Source organism: Micromys minutus (genome assembly GCF_963924665.1).
Source record: "Micromys minutus genome assembly, chromosome: 16".
Classification (NCBI taxonomy): domain Eukaryota; kingdom Metazoa; phylum Chordata; class Mammalia; order Rodentia; family Muridae; genus Micromys; species Micromys minutus.
The window spans coordinates 46,537,494-46,552,821 of record NC_137985.1 but is presented as its reverse complement, the minus strand read 5'-3'; the positions used below and the strand labels follow the sequence as shown (position 1 = coordinate 46,552,821).

The 15,328-nt window shown below is 39.8% G+C and overlaps 1 protein-coding gene across 1 annotated transcript in view; it reads left to right on the top strand.

Moving 5' to 3' along the window:
• The window catches only part of SCAPER (S-phase cyclin A associated protein in the ER), a 322,094-nt gene that overhangs the window by 240,722 nt on the left and 66,044 nt on the right, over nt 1-15,328 (top strand). Inside the window, exon 26 of the mRNA XM_080929740.1 lies at nt 961-1,084. Coding sequence (XP_080785866.1) covers nt 961-1,084 — 124 coding nt within the window. The remainder of the gene's footprint in view (nt 1-960; nt 1,085-15,328) is intronic.

The following is a 15,328-nucleotide window of genomic DNA, read 5'->3' as shown; positions in this document are numbered from 1 at the left end:
TGGCTCCCTCTGAGCTGCTCAGTTTGCTTCCTGGGAATTGAAAATTTTTATTACCGAGGTTTTTGGAGATCTCATAAGATTGAAAACCACTCTCCTAGAAGGTTGGTGTGCAGGAATAAGCAGGAAATTCAGTCAGACAAGCCAGACTAGATAAACATTGATTACACAGACGTTACATTAGGCCCAGGCTTCAAAACACTCAGGAGAGTCCCATATACATTGAGCTTATTGCTATGAAAGTTTCTTCGAACAATTAATAATGTTGTTTGGGGGTTTTGTTTATGCATGTGTGTGTGTGTGTGTGTGTGTGTGTGTGTGTGTGTATGTGTGTGTGTGTGTGTATGTGTGTGTCTCCTAGAGTAAAACCTTATTGGGGAGGGGCTGTTTTTTTCTTTAGGTGATTTTCTTAATGGTCAGTTTGGACCCTCTAGGAAAGAAGTCTTTATCTGCCTAGGACCAGACCTATATTCATACCCCTTTCAAGCAGAGTAGGTCTCTCTTTGCAAAGACTTGTACGTCTTACCTCATGGAAAATATCTCCAGTTTCTCCATCCTGTTCTGTCAGCTGCCTTGTCCTGGACCAGCTGATCTGGCAAAAGGCAATTTAGCAGTCTTTTTTTTTTTCTGGGTTATTATTTAAAAGGCCAAGGTTCCTGGTTGATGTCTGGTCTTAAATGAAGGAGTTATCAGAAAAGCTGGGAAGTGCTGTGCACTGTTCGTCCTGTAACTAACGGACATTCTTGGTAAGAACGGTCGGGCAATAATGAGCGTGGCTTTCATTATCTGTGGAAGTAGCTGTTCGCGTGCAGGCGATGGACTGGGACCTAGTGAGGTTTGGCTTGGTTTGTGGACTAGCCTCCGTCTCATGCCTGTTCCTTCTGTGTCATTGATGCTGTGTATTTTAAACTGTTGGGAGAAGAGTTGCTCAGGTTTTACAGATGGTGTTTTCCTTCCTGTTAGGTCTCTCTGCAATGCAATCAATGTTTACAACCTCGCCTGCAATAACTGTTCAGAAAACTGCACTGACGTTCTGTTTAGTAACAAGATTACCTTCTTAATGGATCTCCTAATACACCAATTGACGGTATGTAATATTAGTGCCTTAAATAAGGAGCTGTTAAATTTGAGAAATAGTTCTGTGGCCAGAACTAAGAATCCAGCCTATTTACTGTCCAAGTGAAAAGTGGGGGGAGGGGGAGGGATATGAGGATGGTTGCAAACACACTAGTAACTGAAAGTGAAGTCTCTCAGTTTGATGAATATTTGTGTCAGAGCCTCCTAAGTTCTAATATTTCATGAATAATAGGCATGTAACACTTGTGAAGAAGACAGATTTACATGTTAAACATAGCTCTGGAATCAGATGGACCTAATGTCAAGTCTCCACAGCTACAGGAATGGGTGTCAGAAATATAAAACTGAAAGAAGCTGAGAGCCTCTCACCAGTATGTCTCAGAGGGCCTATTTTAAAAGGGTATTTTTGTGGCCATTTACACTTAAAATTTAGGAAATGCCTTTATCAAAAAGGGAAAACTTAGGATGTGAACAAGCAACCAGTTGCCGCCTTAAATTTTACCTCTATCCACAGATGTTAAATGAGGTAAACTCGGTGTAATAGCTAAAGGTTTAGGTCTGTCACCTCCAGTCTTTGGAGCCCTGGGACCAGAAGTTTCCTGACGAGGTTTACAACACAGGCGATTTCCCAGAGCCAGTTTGCTTACTCCCTGTGTGCTAATTGCTTTCCCTTCTTTCTTTCCTCTGCATTCTGCAGTCATAATTTACACACAAGAGCATCTTCTACATGAAATCCCAAAGCTATTTTCTCAATCCCAGGTTTAAGAATGCTTTTTATGTAATCCTAAGCATCAAATCTCATAGACTTGATTATATTGAATTGTCATAATTACTTACCTGTTTTCCAACCAAATCCACGAAGACAACAAGTAGCTTATTACTATACCCAGTATCCTAACAGAGAAGATTAGATTTGGTAAGTTGTTGAATGAATGTGAGTAAATAAATTAATCCCTACTGATTACTGATCACAAGCTAAAGCTCATAGATGACTTTGAAGCCTTAAATGCAGACATACTGGCCAGAATTAGAGCAATGTGGAAACTGAGCAAAAATACAGTCTAGCACTACCACAGATGACAACACTATTTACAGTGAGGGCAGTGTGTGTGTGCCTGTGTGTGTGTGTGTGTGTGTGTGTGCATGTGCGTGAGAGAGAGAGAGAGATCTCCAAAGCTAAATTGTACATGGTTCTATTTACAAAATAAGTTGTTAAAACATAGGGATGATATTTTAGTTAAAATTTTTTTCAAGGGGCTAGAGAGATGGCGCAGCAGTTAAGAGCACTGACTGCTCTTCCAGAGGTCCTGAGTTCAAATCCCAGCAACCACATGGCGACTCACAGCCATCTGTAATGGAATATGATGTTCCTTCTGTTGTGTCCAAAGACAGCAACAAGTGTACATCATAAAATAAATAAAAATAAATCTTAAATTTTTTTCAAAAATAGGTGAAAAGGCTTAATATCTTTTTTCTCAAGTATTTTTATTTATTTGCTTCATTTAATTATTTAATTTTTGGAATAGTGTTAAAAGTATTGTTACCTGTATCACAAATAAACTTGAGTCCCTGAGAATCTGACTCTAAGGATGCATAAATCAACATCTCAGAGTCTAATCTAAATGTGTAAAATCTAAATTCAGGGACCACCTATACATTGTCACAGGCTGATAGTTTTCAACAATATCAATATTATGAAAGTCAGGGATAAAGTGCTACTGTATGAGGGGACTAATGACATACAGCATTAACTATATCCTGAAACTATGAACCCAACAGATGGGGGTTGGGAGGGAGGAAAAGAAGGGGGGATGTTGAACTTACTGGGAAAACAGGAGAGTTACATCTATTTTATTGAATAAAACAGTTAATTTTATTGACTCAATCCTAACTCTTTCAGAAAGTGTACTGTGGTTTTACTGATAGTAGGGGATACTGGGTTAACTGGGTCTACTATATTTTATAATGCATTTGTTGATTTAAAATTATTTTCAAATAAGAATGAGGAAAAATACTAAATCCCAGTGTTCTCCCTCAGTTATACACTGTAATTGTTTGGAAGAATTTATTCTGTTGATATTGGAAGAGAAAGCTTTAAATAGAACAGGGAACTAAATAGAACAGCATTTGACATGTGAAGGAGGAAACAAAATATCCTACAGTAAAAAAGATTTTATCATGCTATTTAAGAGGAAAAACTCATTAATAAAAATTCTATGAGACAGTGAAACAAGACTAGGATCCCAGCCTTAGGAAGTTGATGCCTATGGGATAAGATACATGAGTTTTAGCTTGTATAGCTGTGACAGGAATACTGTACATATGTACCATTTTACATTGGGGGTTCTCTTCTCAGTCTTAGAACAACATAGTCAGGTTTCTGTGTACATTCTCTTCTGTGTAGCAGAAGCTTCACATGGCAGCAGGGCACAGGCTAACTCCTTAGCTGCCTCCAGAAGACCAGTGATCCCGTTCCTGAAGGCTCCATGTGTATAAACTAATTACCCCTCAGACAGTTCATCTTCATATTTGATTTATTATATAGAAATGGTGAGCCGACATTCTTTGCAGAGAGCTGTGAAACTGGAGGAAGACAGTAATTCGACCTGGTCCGTCACAAAGGACACATGCGCTGGCTCTAGGCTCCTTGTAATAGCTGTCATCTGTTCAGTGCCAGCCAAGATCATGTATGTATAACTGAAATAGAGATCGTTAACTAACTAAAACTTACTAAATAAGGGATAAAGAGCAGTCACCAACACATCGTTCAGGAGTGAAAATAAAATGGATAAAAGAAGTGTACCTTGAGATGATCATCAGGCACTTCTGCTTTCCTGGTTCTTGATAAATCCAAATTCCTTAGAAGACATTTTCTACCTTCTAACTGCTTGGCATTTCCTCTAGCACTCATACATTTCATTTCAGATACCTCTATAGTCCCGTTCTCATGACTCAGTTACAGAGTTTTTAGCACAAGTCCTTATCCTAGAAGCCCACAGTTGAGAAGAAGGGAAATGACAAAATAGCAGAGACTCTACAAGATGAGCACTCAGCACAAAATGGTGCTTGTCAGATGTTTAACAGATAGAACTATTATGCTGTGAGAAGCTGGCTTTGACTATGCCTGGACTATGAAAGAAGTTTCTATAGTTTGGTGTTTATAGTTTTAAAATATATAAATCAGCATTTTAAACACTATAAAAGTACATACTTCTTGCAGTGTTAAGGCAAAGTAGTATTTTTAGGATATGTATTTGGAGCTCTGCAAAAACCAGTTCATTAAGACAAGTTTTGCCTGAGAATGGAAGCTAATACTGGTGTAGTGTCTTCAATGAAGCATGAAAGGTTTAAAACTAAGTGAATTGCTTTCTTTATTAAGTAATTAAGCATCTTCTCTAAGTCTAGTTCATTCCAGAGCATGGAATGGTATATGCCTCCTTAAGGAATCTAGACAAACACACTAGAAGGCAATAAAAAGAGCAGCAGAAAAAGTCAAGATGGGAGAATTAGAAGTCTGAAACCTCATTCCCCAACAGAGACACTAACTCAATATTCTGGCCAGTATACCCTTATGGGAACTCCAGAGGCCTTAAGAAGTTACAGTACATCATACAACCTAACCAAAAAGTCATACTGAAATGAAGCAAGTAAAACAGTCTTTCACTGTACCCATGATTACAGTTTGTTAGGCCACCACAGCTCAATGCCAGGGGTTTGGCACACAGCTCTTCCAGGATAGACTTAAAGAAATGGAGACAGAACTGCTAGCAGCTGATTCTGTCTTTCCATACCTGAGAGCTCAAGAAGAGCCAGCATGGCCTGACGGGTAGGGACTGCTGAATCCAAACAGCAAGAGAGACAGTGGGCTGATGGGATAACGGCTGTGATAGCAAGACATTCAGCTCAGCTGTTCTGTGTCCATTAGTTCAGTGTCCAGCATAGAACTATGGATGTTGCACTTGTTTTGCAGCCTCAAAGGATGCAAGCCTACTTTGGATGTTGTTGAGAACAAAGAAGAGCAAGGAGAATTAGTAGTTTACAACCAGAGACTGCTCAGAGATTATATTTTTCTGATTTAAAAAGCATATCTTTTCATTCCAAAAGGCTAGTTTATATCCTCCAAAGGGGCCCCCAAAATCTCTGCGCCAGTAGAGTCATCATTTGGAAGCTAGCCTGGGGAAGAAGCATTCTAATCAAGTGCACGAAGTTCATCCAAAGTTATAAAAGTGCACAGAGAAACACAAGAAACACAGCTTAATTTAAGATCCAACTAAATCTATTAACAAGTCCTAAGGAAACACAAGTATTGGGATTGACAAGAAAAAACAGCTGTCATAAAGATGGTTTAAAAGTTCAAGATATTGCATGAAAAACTAAAAATATCAACTGAGATAAAACATATTTAAAAGAACCAAGCAGATTTATAAGGGAATGTGATGGTTTACATATGCTCAGCCCAGAGAGTTGCACTAGTAGAAGGTGTAGCCCTGTTGGAGTAGGTGTGTCACTGTGGGTGTGGGATATAAGACCCTTGTCCTAGCTGCCTGGAAGTCAGTATTCTACTAGCAGCCTTCAGATGAAGATGTAGAACTCTCAGCTTCTCCTGCACTGTCTGCCTAGATGTTGCCATGCTCCCACTTTGATGATAATGGACTGGACCTCTGAACCTGTAAATGTTGTCCTTTACAAGACTTGTCATGGTCATGGTGTCTGTTCACATCAGTAAAACCCTAACTAAGACAGTAAAATAATATAATAAATGCACTGAAAAGTTTACTGTGGTCATTCCATAATAGATTCAAGTTTCATCAAGCAAACAGAGCTACAAATTTAAATCAGATGGTCTGAAATGATCTAGTAAGAAGAACTAAAAGAAAAAGAACAACTAAAAAGAGTGTTAACATCATAAATGACTTATGGGGTACCCCCAAACTATTCAATATGTGCATTATGAAAGTTCCAGACAAATTGTTTAAAGAAGTCATTAGCATGCTAGTAAATGACTCAGTTGGTAAAGCACTTGCTGTGTATGCATTAGGACATGAGTTCAGAGCCCTAACACCAATGTAAAGGGCAGGTACAGTGGTAAACTCAGCACTGGTTTACAGCGGCAGGAGTATTCATTGATTTGGCTTGTTAGTCAGTTAGTTGGTCTAGCTAATTAACAAGCCACAGCTTCAGTGAGTGACTCTGTTTCAAGAATAAGATGTAGAGACTGAATAAGTGAAGCCCTCTTACCTCATCCAAGAAGCTGCTTTTATTAGAAGACAGAATTATTACCTAGAATTGTAACTGATCAAAATATAGACAGTAAGTTACAAGTGATGGTCGAGTGCCCAGAACCATACAAGACATTTATAATATAACTTCTACAACTAAATCCCATGTAGCATCAAGGAGAAGGGGAAGAAAGATTGTAAGAGCCAGTGAGCTGGAATGGCTGCTGAAAGACAGTATCTTTTAGACATGACAAGGTTATTGCATCTGTCAGAATATCAACAAAGATAAACATATTTAAAAGAATGAGCCATATTTAGAAGAATGTTGGCGTATTTTTAGCTATTTTATTAGGTTTTTATATCTACTACCCTTTCAACTCCCCAACACTAGGTAGGAGAGAAAAGGTTAGAGGGGTGTAGCAGTAAATATTAAAAAATAGAATGGGTTTAATTCTTTACTGGCCCTGAGGTCTCACTCAGGCCCGGTTTTAGTTCGGAGTCGCACACTCCTCTGATGCCTGGTCCGAACTGCTAACTCAGCCCATCTCGTCCCGGTAACTCCCTTCCCTTGGCGGTTTTTCACTGCCTGTTTTTCATCTCTGTTCCAGGGTATTTCTGTACCCCAAAATCCCGCACAAACACAACTCTACAGCCCAATAGCTTTTCATACAGGTTTATATATTCAACTCTCAGTCCACAAACCCTCTACACAACAAGATTGCATCAAATAGACAAAGATACAAACTGATCTTCGTATAAGATGCCAGACCTATAACATCCTTAATGTTCATAGCTTTTATCACCAATAAATATCACCTGGGTCTATCTGGTCCTTGGGAAGCTCCATGTTGCCATGATCTTCCCCTTCCATCATCTCCCTCCTCTGACCTCCTTCGCCCTGCCCAGTCACTGGCTTTCCTTTATTTTATTCATTAAAATGGGAAGGTTCAGTTGGAGTCATGTGACTGTCCAGCCTTTCTTGAGGGAAGTGGAATTAACATTAAAATACTAACAGCTTCAGGACAACCTACTGAGGGAAAGGGAATATAGCCCTCTGTAGGCTCTTTCCTGCTGATAGAGGACATAGACCTCTTTAGACTATTTTCTGCTGATTAGGGGCATTGGGTTTCTAGGGGAAAGTTCAGTCTTCATAGTATATCCAACAGCCCATGGTTAGCAAACCAGCAGTCCAGCAAACACAGCAGGAACCCATAGGAACCAGCAGTGGGGGGAGCAACCACTGCTACAGACCCTCTCAGGGCTTTCCCATTTACATCTTCTAGAGAGTCCCCAGAATTACACACACACAGAGACAGAGACAGAGAGACACAGAGAGAATATGAATGACAGCCTTGCTAGTACCCGGGGCATATCATAATCACCTATTGTGAAGCAGCTTCTTAATCCCACACCTAGGATTAAAACAAAAACATACATAACTACATAACTGGGTTTTTCAGAAACCAAAATTCTCACTGCAAAGAGTATAATAAATGCCCCCCCGTGGCTTCAGCCGCATATGTAGCAGAGGATGGTATTGTCTGGCATCAATAGAGGAAGAAGCCCTTGGTCCTGTGAAGGCTGGATGCCCCAGTGTAGGGGAATGCCAGAGTGTTGAAGTGGGCATGGGTTGGTGGGAGGGGGAACATCCTCATAGAAAAAGGGAGCGAGGAATGGAAGAGGAGGGAACCGGGAAAGGGGATAACATTTGAAATGTAAATACATAAATATCCAGTTAAATAAAAATATAATAAATGCAGTGAAATTAATATCTGTAGCCAAATACTAGATAAGCAGAGACAGATTTATTTAGGCTTACTGTTGGAAGGAACACAGTTTACAGGGAAGAAGGCATGGTGGGCAGAAAATAAAGCATGGACAAGAAGTGTCAAAGCCCACCCTACATGTTCTGTAACAGTCCAAAACATCTCTGCCAGCTGGTGACCACATGTTCAACACAACTGCCTATCAAGAATATTACACATTCAAACGACAGCACAAACAATTAAAATAGAAATACTGCATGTTTCCAGAATTAGGTATGAAAAATAATCAACATCTCAACAAAAAACAATGAGGTGTGTTTATATTTATATCTATTGATAGAACATCAGTCATGAATGAGGGAAAATTCTAGATATGCTTCATGATCATGTACATATAAATCAACAATTTTGTAAGAAGATTAATTTGTGTCATATATTTTATGCCATTAAATAAAACACTGGTGGTACTACTCAGTGCTTAAACAGTTGATTGACAGGCATATTTGATGTCAGACAGGAGCTGAGAGGCTCAATACTCTAATGAGCAGGTTGATGTAGAGAAGTGGGTCACAGAGCTACATACATGCAGAATCATGACCAGAACTTTGATCTCTTAAGTTGTTGTCCAATGCTTCTCCAACAAACTGACTTGTGTTCTTACTTTATTGAGTACACAAATGAAACAGCAAAATTTTGTGACTTTGATTTCATGTTTAATATTGTCACATGAGTAGGATATAGTAAAGAACCATTTAATTAAAAGATTATAAGTTCTTGATGGTTTGTTATGTTTTTAAATGCATTAAATATTTTATTAGCAATCTTGTTTCTGATTAATAGTGACCTTTTCTTTTTAAATGTTCAGAAAATATGGTGATAAATTATATAATAAATTTTCAGGAGCTGAAGAGGTTGTTAATTGAAAAGTGATGTACAGACCTTAAATAATTGATATGATACTGTTGAACCAAAGAAGTTGTTGGGCTTTTCAGGTGACAGGAAAGCCCTGTATTCAGACAAAGGAAACATAAGTACAGTCTTAGATCAGAGGATTGATTTTCACTTAACCATGTGCAGACCCATCCAGGTGCCTGTTTGATTTTCATTATAGCAGCAAGGCCTGGAACTCTCTGGCTGCCACACTGTTTTCTTTATCCTGAGCAACCAGAACAAGGACTCCATAATTAATTACATGGGTGCAGAAACTTCAGCAATGAAGGGAACTGTACTCTTCTTCCTGATGCCAATTGCATCTTGTTTCTGTCTCTCTTTACCATATGGCACTTGCTTATTAGATTGCCTCATATACCTCACCTTTTCCTTCATCAAAACATAAGCTCAGTTTATGTTCACCAAGCTGTGTGTCATACTGAAAGGGAATTGCAGAACTAGAGGAAGAGACAATCAAAGCTTCTGGTCTGGTTCAGTTCATTTGTTGTGGAAAGATGGCAATGATGTCAAAAGGTAAATAGGAGATATGTGAGGTAAGATGTTCACCAAAGTTCCATAACACGTCACTAGTGTAACTGGGATGCAAACTCACCTTTAACATGCTGAAGGGACATAGAGCATCCTGGATTTATATCTCTGCAAAGATAATACTTAAGAAATAAATGCAAGGGCTAGTAAGATGGCCTCATAGGTGAAGGTTCTTGGTGCCAAGCCTGACATCCTTAATTCAATCTCTGGGACCTATGTGGTGAAAGAAGAGAACTGACTCAAGTTGTCCCCTGACCTTATGCTGTGGTTTGTGCAACTCCTCTCCCCTATACATGTATACACATACAAATGACTGTAATAAGTTTTAAAAACAAATGTAAAAATTAAATTTGTGAATTTATATATTTTATATATATGTATACTTAATACTTTTATATTAAAAATATATACATCACAAGATTAGTTGCCAGCAGACTCACTGTTTGTGAGGCCCCAGGTTCAATCACAAACAACACACACACACACACACACACAGAGAGAGAGAGAGAGAGAGAGAGAGAGACGAAACTAGACAGGAAGTCCACAGGAAAGCATGAAGATCAATAAATATGGAAAGTCTGTAGTGCTTATATTTTTGAAATACATAATTTAAAGCAAGAATGTCCGCATTGTCTTATAGGGGTTTTTGCTGCACCAGGTATTGTGCATGTCATCCTACGTGGTACGAAGATTCAGGAGGAATCTGCATCTCTACATTTTATTTTTATGTGCATGAGTATTTTTTATACATGCATGTCACTGTATTCTGTGTCACATGAATACAATGTCTACAGAGGTCAAAAGAGAGCATTGAATCTCCTAGGAGTGAAGTTAGACAGTTGTGAGCCACCATGGAAATGCTGAGAATTGAATCCAGGTCCTATGAAAGAGCAGCCAGTGCTCTTAACCACTGAGCCCATCTCTCTAGCACCATTATTCTACGTCTTACGAAAAGCTGCTTAGTATCAGTTTAGAGTATATTTTTAAAAGTGAAAATTATATATAGTAATAACTGTAGAACAACCTCAAGCAAGTTAACTTAGAACTCAGTAGATAAACCAAAATTGGATTCTAAAACATATCCAAAAATTCAACAGAAAGGAGAACTAAAGAATAAAGTAAAAGAAAAACAAAACAGTAGTGAAACAGTGGACTTAAACCTAAACAGTGGGACTAAAGTAACAATCATTACATAAATGTTTACCCTTATTATAAGGCAAAAATTGCTGAAGCAGGGAAGTGTCTGCCAGGATAGTTCGGTTGCCTTCTAGCTAGCAGAGCTGGGAATAGAAGACTTGGTAACTGCTATCCAGAAGAAAAAACTAGGAAAAGAATCCTGAAGTGAGACAAAGAACCTGGGAAAGTTAATAATTATAGAGGCCCATGTGTATACATGCTCAAGAAGTGCAGAGGTGACACAAAAGAGAAGCCTAAGTCTAAAAGAAAGACAAGAGTGGAACTGAAGGCAGGGCTGGGATAGTAAGATGGAATGGAGAAGAGGGTGAGAGGCGTGAGTGTGCTGTGGAGTGTGGGTGGAAATGAGAACCCTCCTGAAGCACACAGCCCAGCACCATGATCATGTGGAGACACAGCAGGGCAGACATTAAAGTGCTCGTGCACACAACTACATTCCTGTTTCTCTGCCCTTCCTGTTCCTCTTGGGATTTTATGAGATGTGAGAATGGACTGAACACATTGTTTATGCTTGGCCTCTCCTCTGGCTCAGCCCATTGTCACCTGGGAAAACACTCTGTGTGGAGAGAAAATCAGCAGCCTTGGGTCTCATTAACACCTCTGACTGCTGCAATGGAAAGTCTTACCAGAGCCATGTCTAAGCATTCCTGTTCCTTGAAAGTCAACTTACTTTCTCTTAAACCTTGGCAATGGAGCTTATCAGATCCCTGTTTTAAAACAAGAAGTGAAACATGTTTTCAGTTTAGAAGATTCTTTTTTTTTCTTTTTTCTTTTTATTTAATTGGTTATTTTATTTATTTGCATTTTAAATGTTGAACCCCCATCCCATTCTCCCTCTGCAAAGCCCCCACCCCCTTTGCCTCTATGAGGGTGTTCCCCCAACCACCCACCCAACCACTCATGCCTCACCTCTCTAACATCACCCTATGCTAGGGCTTTTAGCCTCCACAGGACCCATGGCTCCTCTCCCATTGATACTAGATATGGCAATCCTTTGCTACAGATGTAACTGGAGCCCTGGATCCATCCATGTATACTATTTGTTTGGGGGTTTAGTCCCTGGGAGCTGTGGGGAATCCAGTTAGTTGATAATGTTGATCTTCTTATGGAATTACAATCCCCTTCAGTCCTTCCCCTAATTCTTCCATTGGGATCCCTGGGTTCAGTCCAATGATTGGCTGTGAGTATCTGCATTTGTCTTAGTGAGATGCTTGTGGAGCCTCTCAGAGGACAGCTGGAGGAAGATTACTAGAAATGTGCGTTTACATAGCTACATCCCAGCAACCCCACTCCTACCTATTGATCCAAGAAAACCTAATCAGGATTTACCAATAAAAAGGAATGAAATAATGATATATACAAATACATGGATTCTAAATTCCTGAAAACATTGGGTTTAGAAAGCCAGATTCAAAAACTACCTACCCGAGAACTATTATAATCTATATCTACAACAGTTTCATTACCCTGTAAATTCCCCCCTTTGAAGCCAGTTTCACCTTTTTCTCCCTGGCCTTTGGCAATCACTATCTGCTCTATGTCTTCCTGATACACATTTCTTTTTCAAAAATGAAGGATTAAGAACCATATAGACTCTCCTTCTTTCCAGTATTCATCAGTAGGGGCCAAGTTAGATACTGGTGAAGGTGACATCATATTCTTGGTAGCAAACTCAGTCTCTGGCTTGTGAAGATGACTAATAGGGAATTGACATGCTGTTCTGTGCACTAATGTGAATTTCTTGACCAATACTGACAAAGTACCTACACTTCTACCATGAATGTCAATGAAGGCCAGTGAAATACCTGGGCTTCCTCCCTCAACTGACAGTAATGAGATAGCACTTCTTGACCCCCTCCCAGCATAGTGTCAGGAAGATACGTTCTAAAATACAAGATTTGAAGAGGACCCAAAACCTTATAATACCCCAAATTTCCAAGGTACAATGAAAAATATAGTTGCTAGATGCTACATTTTTCACCCAACGATTTTTAGGCAACCATCATAAAAAAATACTTAATCATGCAACTATTAGTGTGCATAAGCAAATGAAAATGGGTTAGCAAAGAAATTTTTAAAGCTGAGGAATAAAAAATGCTACAACTAAAACAGTTAACAAAATTTAAAGTCAGAGCATAGGCTTAATAAAATATAGAGAATGAAAACATGAATTTGAAAATGGAACAACCTAATGTTGTTCAATTTGAAGAGCAGAGAAAATATGCCTTAAAAAATGAACCAAGTCTCAAGGACTGATAGGACTGTAACAGCAGATGTAACATTCATGTCAGCAGACACAGGAGAAAAAAGGATTTAAGACTAAAAAGTACTTCAAGAAATAATAACAGAGACTGTCCAAAAATGTTAAAAGATATAAATGTGAAGGTTCCACAAACTGAACAAACCATACTCATAATGACCAGATAATTAGGATATAAGTTCTCACATATCAATATAAGTTGTTTAAATTTTTGTTCTAAAATGAGAGCAACCAAACTATCCTTTAATGAGAAATTGTTACACTTTGGTACATCCATAGTATGGCAAACTGTTCAATAAACACTAGTGAGCTACTCATATGCACAGCTTCTTCTATTCTGTTGAATCAAACACCAGTCTCAAATGGCCACACACTGGATTATTCCATTATACAACACTGAAAACCAACAAGTTTTCCATAAAGATGAAAGTGCGTTATTGGTTTTAGATGAAAAGGAAAGAAAAGCTTATGCTACTTGTTGCAGAGTATAATTCTGTGTGTTCATTGTGCTCAAAGTCACACCTTTTCCTAGATTTTATACTGTATTATATAAACTAACCATTGGGAGCAAACAACAGGAAAGATAGGTAAGTCAGTGAGTAGAAAGGAAGGGAGGAAGGAAATAGAGAACGGAAGGGAGTAAGGGGTAAGGAATGAAGGACCATGTGTATCTTTTTGTGTATCTTCCTGTTTTATAATTACTTGAAAATAAGGAATAAAAGGTTAGGGACATAATCTCCAGAGTAAAGAGCTTATATAGCATTTATGATACCCACAACAATGCAAGATGAAATAAAGAATAAAGAGATGAATTCATGCAGGCTAAGCCAGCAAGAATTCATCTGTCTTGTTTCTTAGCACCGTGTTCTTTCAGTTTCTTGCCTTGCTGTTCTTCATTGTTTTGGAAGTTGTCTTGGGGTTTTATTAGATATGCTAGCCTGTAGAGGTCAGCATTCCATATAGCATGCATAAATGTATTCGTTATTGTACGTCATTTCTCACTTCTGTCGTTTTAAGTAATTGTAGTGTTTTGTGGTTTTTACTATGATATGGGCCTTTTGCTATTTACTAGACTATTGTAGGTACATCTTTAGATATCAGCTAGAAATTAAGTTATTTGAAAATACTTGATTCTTAAATGGATCATGAGAGAATATGCTTCCTAAGAAGTTCGTCACAGTCTTTGAAAAATAATAGAATTATGATTCTGAATTCAGGATTCCTGCCTGGGGCCATGTGGCCCAGGCTGGGAGAAAGCCTGAGTTGATCACTCCATGGGGCCAGATGAGGAGCAATCCCAAAATGACCACCAGTCCAGCATCAAGCAGGGCCAGGCAGGCAGACCACACCTGAGATGACCCCTGCTTGATGCCACACTGCATGGATGGGGCACAGCACTCCTGAAGCCACTCCTGAGATGACCCCTGCTTGATGCCACACTGGATGGGGCACAGCACTCCTGAAGCCACTCCTGAGATGACCCCAGGCACCCAAAGACCCTAGGTGCCACTAAGCAGTAAGTAAGTAAGTGGTGAAGAAATAGAATAGAAAGATAAGAAAAAAGTATGGGGCACAATAGGAGAGGCAGAACTGGAGGAGATTCGAGGGTAGTAAGGAGCAGTCTGATGTGAGTAGCTAGTGATGCCACCTAAGATCTTGGTAACATCCTGGCCTATGCTGCCACTGAGAGCCATGTCATTATCACCAAAAGCCAAGCAGACATCCCAGGTCTGGGCTGCTGCCTGGGGCCATGTTGAGGTCTGAGTGCTATGCAGAATTGACTCCACCCCTCTCCTGGACATTCTGTGAGAGCTGGTCCTGAGAGCAGGGGGGCTGACCTCACCAGCTGTAGTACTTGACAGAGAGCGAACACACACATTACCCAGAAAGCACAGCAGAGCTGGCCCTATTTGTGGGAGCTGTGAGTGAGCTGACCCTGAGGGAAAACTGGCCCTGTCACTCATCTCCTGTGCAGTGGTACTGACCTCTCCCTTGGTCCTTGTCATCTGCAGCTGGCAGGAGAGCTGGCCCTGTTCCTCACCAGGTGCAGCACCTGTCCAGAGCTGACCCTGGCAGCCAGGATGCAGGCAAGGCAGCCCCGTAAGGGCATGAGCATGGGAGAGCTGGCCCTGCCACCTGTCTTCTTAGCAGTGACATGGGTGAGAAAGAGATGCCCTCACATCTCGCCCCTTGCCACATACAGCATGTTGGAGAGAGGACCCTGCATCTCTTCTGGGTAGCACAGTAGAGCTGACCTTGGTTGTGGGGATTGCAGTTGATCCAGCCACAAAGATGTGAACTTAGGCGAGCTAGCCCTCCTTCTGTCTGCTGTGCAG